Source organism: Marmota flaviventris, chromosome 11 (assembly GCF_047511675.1).
Source record: "Marmota flaviventris isolate mMarFla1 chromosome 11, mMarFla1.hap1, whole genome shotgun sequence".
Lineage (NCBI taxonomy): Eukaryota > Metazoa > Chordata > Mammalia > Rodentia > Sciuridae > Marmota > Marmota flaviventris.
In genome coordinates, this window is record NC_092508.1 from 63,718,504 (window position 1) to 63,724,563 (window position 6,060).

General features: G+C 38.9%; 1 protein-coding gene across 1 annotated transcript; it reads right to left on the reverse strand.

The window, feature by feature from the left end:
* Nucleotides 1–710: 710 nt before the first annotated feature.
* Nucleotides 711–1,691, reverse strand: B3galt1 (beta-1,3-galactosyltransferase 1). Its single transcript, XM_027946007.2, has one exon. It carries the CDS (start codon nt 1,689–1,691, stop codon nt 711–713), a length of 981 nt encoding a protein of 326 aa, XP_027801808.1.
* Nucleotides 1,692–6,060: the final 4,369 nt, after the last annotated feature.

Genomic DNA, 6,060 nt, shown 5'->3' on the forward strand with positions numbered 1-6,060 from the left:
AAAGAGCAGAATTTTTTTGTTGTTGTTGTTGTTGTTGTTTAAGTAGCATTTTATACACATTCTACCTGCTGACCAGGTTTAATCCTCGGATGAGCAAGTAGAGTTGCCTTTCAAACACACAGACTATTTGATTCTCAATTTTAAGTTCCCATCCATTTCACTGCAGCCTCTCTGCCAGTGTTGGAACCACAAATACTGTACACATTACATGGCAACATATGTAAAAATTCAATGTAACAATAACACACACACACACACGGTATTAATAATCACATCCAGTGTGTCTTCCTGACTGTGCATCGTTTCTGAATTGTTTTTGAAAAAGTTGTTTACTTATCTACTTATTTTTGCAGAGATGATGTGAAGATGTTACTGTAAGTTTCAGTTTCCCAGAACCAGATTTTTATCTCAGATGCACAGTGCATAAATCCTAGGAGTTGTCTGGAAGTCACTTTTTTTTTTTTTTTTGATAAATTGCATGTCTTAGGACCTGAGGATGAAATTTGGTCCTTCTAATTCATTTATTGTTTCTAAGACTGAAGCTTAGCATTTGGGAATTGGTAATCCAAGAAGGAGCTAGGAGTAGGAGGCAAAATCTGTACAAAACCCCTTCACCGGTTCATTTCCCCTGGGGACACCTGTAATATACCAACACCTTAGGCCCCATTTCTTAAAAAAAGAAAAGAAAAATATTTACATGGGTAAAAATTTTAACATCTGAGGTGTTTCTTGCTTGACATGTCATTCCAGATTCTGTGCATTTCTTCTGGAGAGATCTGATGCACAGTGATAACTCGGCGATACCGACACAAACTGTAGGCCATTTTCCAGTGATTGAAGCCACTGTTCTGGAAAGGATGTATGCCTAGCTTGCGAAGACACAGTCCCACATATACATCTTCAAGATGAAGCAGCCTTGTGTGCAGTGAGGTCTTGTAAATGAGTTCTGCCACATCAGCTGAAAAGATGTAGCCAGTCCCAGAACAGAATGGTGGGTAGTTGCTATCAGGGTACAAATCTCTGGGCATATACCACTTACTGCGGACATCCCTGATGGGCCCTCCGTTGATGACATAGCCAGTGAAATACCTTCTTCTTGGCTTGGTGGAGGGTTTCAGGAGTTTATAAATTAGGTTGTCCATGTTTACAAAAATGTCACTGTCTGTTTTCATGACGTACTTGGCTTTTGAGCAGAAAGTGGCCACCCATCTCATCCCCATTAATGTTTTGAGAGTCAGGTTATGGTAGGAGTCAATGAAGTCCTCCACAATGATGTCGTGGAAGATCTGGCTCTCCTGCTCCACCATCTGATTCAGAACAGGGTCTGCGTTCTTGCCCAGAAGGAAGAGGGTAGCTATCTTGATCCCTTTAAAGTTGTCCTCATCCCCCCACGTCTCCCGGATGGCCTGGCGGGCATCGAATTCCTTGTGGGTTGTGCTGATGAGGATAACAAGAAAAGGAATGTTTTTCTCACATTTATTGGGCTCGTTTATTAGAAATTCAAAAGAATGTGGGTTTATAGGTCGAGTTCTTATGTTACCAAATGTAAAGTTCTTCCTGGCAACTGTTAGGTGGCTGAATGGCTTGGAGCCAGTGTAGGATGAAGTAGGACGAGTCACGCTCAAGTACCAGAGAGCGCTGGCCCAGCACACGACCGTCAAAACATATAAGCAGGAGACCTTTGAAGCCATTGTCTTGAGAGCGTGTCTACTCCAAATATTGAAGAATATACCTTCTTGGCATTAGATTTTTTTTGTTTTGCAGAGGCAGCATATTATTAATAAATCTTAAAGTTTGATAGAGAAGAGTGAGTTGTGGATTGTCCATGGGCCTTAGCAGCAGTCTAGCATCTCTGCATTCAATTTACTTTCTTCCAAACCAGCCGAAAGTTTCCATGTGTCATAAATCTTCCTCTTAACTCTGAAAAATCAATAAAGTACAGTTTTTGTTCAGATTTATTTGTCATTTTTACATCCTCAAGTAAACATAGTAGGGGTATAAGAAATAACCATGATGGTTAAAATAAACATGATCACTCATTTTTATAAGTCCTAAAAACTTCATGATACAACCACTCCACTTTTCCTCTCCCTATAACAGAAGTTGTTTATGAATATATATGCCCAATAAACAAATACATAGACTATAAACTCTAGATGAATATGAGGTAAACATCATTAGAAAAATCTTTAAAATATCCCCTTCTTCACAAGAAGACTTCTTTGCAGTTGAATACTTTCTGGCACTAAAATCTTCTTTCAAACAGGAAAGAATCACACATGGCCTCAGATCTCATTCCCATTTTTTCATGTCTGAGCTTTTGTTTGCTTGATTCTGATGAAGGAATCAATTATCAGCATCTATTTGTTTTTTCAAACTCTACCTTTGACAATGTGTTGATCACCACTGGAAAGTCTCCACTAATACTGAGTCTCTCCTGGAGAGGAAGAATTCCCAGCTGTTCCTTACTGTCTCCTTACTTTGGCTCTCACCACTCTTGGCTCATAACTCTGCTTCCTATGAGGCTTGCTATGGGGCGTAACCTTATCCTTCATGCATGGAAATCATTATTACCCAAGCATCCTTTTAGACAGCTGGCAGCATTCACCTTGGTCTAAGTTGCCTTTTATGGTTTGCAACAATTCACCCATATGTTCCCTGGATGAGATTATTCTGACCCCTTTTAGTACTTTTTTACTTAGCTACACTTGCCTATAAACATTGCGGAAGTATAATGGGAGAGACAACTGAACTTGAGGGCCATAAATTCAATGACGATGTGGCCAAAGAATAACTGGTGTTCAAATTAAGAAGCTGTCCTCAGGAACACTAATCCTTTCTAGAACTTTTTATATTTCCTAGAACTTTTACATTTTATGCCAGTTAAAAATATATGCCAGGTTACAAAGTTCATTCATATAAAAATTATTTCATCATTCCCAGTTACAGCAAAATATAGTAGCCCTGGAAAGTAGATAGAGTAGATGATAGATATCAATTTCAACAAAGCCTGCTTCAAAGAAAACTATTTTTAATTGTGAGCTATGTTGAAGGAATTTCACTAGGATTACAGATTGAAAATCAGGCTTCTAAGCACAATAGTCATAATGAAATAAAAAGACACGAGGGGCAATAGCAGAGACAAAGTACATACTCTTATCTGCGTGAAGAGCTAATTGTGAATGTGCGGTCCATATGAGAGCTGCAATAACTCAGTGTGGTTAGGTTCTAACTGAGTATTAGAGTGTCTTCCAGCAACATGAATGCGGGCAAAGTCAGGCCCCATTTGGCCCGTAGTAAGTACTCTGTAATTACATGATCTAGTATTTTTGGCCTTCTGGAAGAACTTTTTGCTCTAAGGAGCAGGAAAGCTGATAAAAAGGACATGACGAATGGCCTCAAGCAAAGAAGACAATTTTGAAACGTGGGTCAGTAAGAAAAGGGAAGTGAGAAAAACTAATAATAAAGAAGTTAGGAAAGTGCTTCTCAACTTGGGATATACAAATATTGTCTCCATTTCAATTCCAAGGGTTTGTGAGTCCCAAGATGGTACTAGAAAACCAACTTTGTCTATCATTGTCTTAGCCTATATCTCATCCTGTTGCTCTTGTCCCCTTGCTTACTACTAAACTGCAAGCAACCCATGACTAAGATGTCAAGAAACTGTGAAACAGACTCACCTGGAACAGGCTAGGGAATCTTTAGGAGGCATTAACCAAGTTACTAATGGAGGATTTACTTCTTCTTCATTTTGATCTCCTAATTATTGTCTCTTTCCTGACCTTACAAAGTCAAGTTACTATCCTCACTTCTGTAGGTAATCCTTCATTTAACTCTTTTACATAGTCATTTGTGAGTTCACTTATCCACCAATCACCAATTAATCAAATATTTATTGATTACTTATTATATGTGAAGTAATGAGAAGAGAGATAGAACCCATATTCCAGCATCAAGAACTCCTACTCTAGGAGGAAAGATTTCAAATAAATTATGTAAACATTTTTATCATTAGGTTATTGGAGTAGGTAGAAGCTGTGGGGTGGAGAACAGAACATAGGAGGACAAGGTACAATCCTGGAGCCCAATCACAGGACCGCTTCGGGGGGCCACTATCCACATAGGTTGTGATGTGCATCTCACTCCCCAACCCCATCCCAGAGTCAAATAACCAGGGAACCCCTGGGGAGGATGGCATGGAAAATTGAAAAAATGTGAGCTAAGCTAAATATTCAGGTATTCCTACCTAGGAATTATCTGGATGGAATTTGGGCATTCTAGGCAACAGGAACATCATATATAAAGGTATAAAATGAGATGGAGCATGATATGCACCTGGGTATGGACTGCTGAGAGAAGAAAGAGCATGGTGAGGAGGGTGGGTGTGTGAGAGGAGGGTTACAAAGATGAGCAGGGTCAGGTGGTAAGTGGTATCCAGAGACATTCTGCTTAAGGAAACTGTTTACCCATTTGTGCAATCTAAAGGGTATGAGGAAGAATTTTACCTTCCCCAAATTGCACCCATTGACTTTAATAACAATTCCATGCTAGGGATGTCTTTCTCCTATAGCTCTATATACTAGGAGAATAAGTGAGGATTTGTTTTATTTGATACAATTCTGTGAGATTTTTCTGGGGGAAAGGACTGCATAAATATAGTTGCCTAAGAGATTAGGAATGGGCTGGGAAAGGGAGAAATATGAGAAACAGGTGAGATCATGAAGAAAATATATGTATTTTTGCCAAACAATGAACATTCCTCCTGGACAACAAATAACCATAAGACTTCTTCCCATTATTATTGGTAGCTATCATTTTAAAAATGCATATAGTGGACCAGGCACTATGCTATGTGCTGTGTTCTATGCTATTCTATCCTATTTTATAGAGCTTCATTCCTTAGAGTGTTATAAGAGAAGTCTCATTTTCTCCATTTTACAGATTAGAAAGTGGAAACTCAAAGGTATTACAGTTTGTTCAAGATCATGCAGCTAGTGGATAACCTAGAAATGGTCATTCCCAGCTTCCTAAGGCCTATTCGGAACACAGGCATTGTCTTGGGTGGGAAAACCATCCCAGGCCATTCAGGGAGCCTCTCAGCTTGCTATTCTTCCAGTGATCAACACATTCATTTCCTTAGATATGTGTCCATTGTCTGGATTTTTTTCTAGTCTATTCTGGTTTGTTATACACTACACTATGCTACCACTGTAGGGATTCCTGGTCACTAGAACTAATGATTTGCAAAAATCACATTAAGGCTTGAAGATGCTGTGGGTGGGATGGAAAGGTTTTGAAGTGCTTTGCAGGTCCTCTTCTCTGTGAACCCCAAAGCCCGCACACATTCACTGAAAGAATCACCATTTCATTTGGTATTTTTTTCCTTTTTCCTTCAGAAATGAAAACAAAAATAGGTATTGTCAACACTAAATATAAATTAGTATTTACCAAATCCTCTATTTAAAAAGTGACAACAGAGAATCAGAAAAGTGAAAAGGAACCAGTGTAGAATCTGAAGAGCGGCCAAGGATAATGTGGACTTATGGACCTGAGTGTTTAAAAAAAAAATAGCCTTTTTGCAGACAACAGAACAGATTTCTCAGATGACCAAAAAAATAAAAAAATACGCCTTTGGGCAGGAAGTAGTAGTATAACTGAAGAAAGAGCCACGTGATGCGTAGATCTATTTCATGTGTGTTGAAGTTGGCGGCAATGGGCCAGCTGCTCTGGATTACTTTGAGTAATCCTATATTGTGATTTGGATTTTCTTTTTCTCAGTAGCCTTAAATATAAGGTAAGAGAGAGAATTTTTGTCTGCTTTGTCTCCAAATACATTGGCTGTATTAATAACTCTATTGCCGGACCATTTGAGCTTCTGGGGAAAGTCTTCTATACAGGCAGTATTAGGATACAAAGAGCAGGACCTAATGGGGACAAGGGGATTATGACAGTTCATCAGTTCATCATTTGGGATCCTGAGCACATGAATTGATAAATTCTACTAAATTAGTAGGATCACTATCAGAGTTTTATAGATTTTTTTCACCCAGAGCTGGGAAT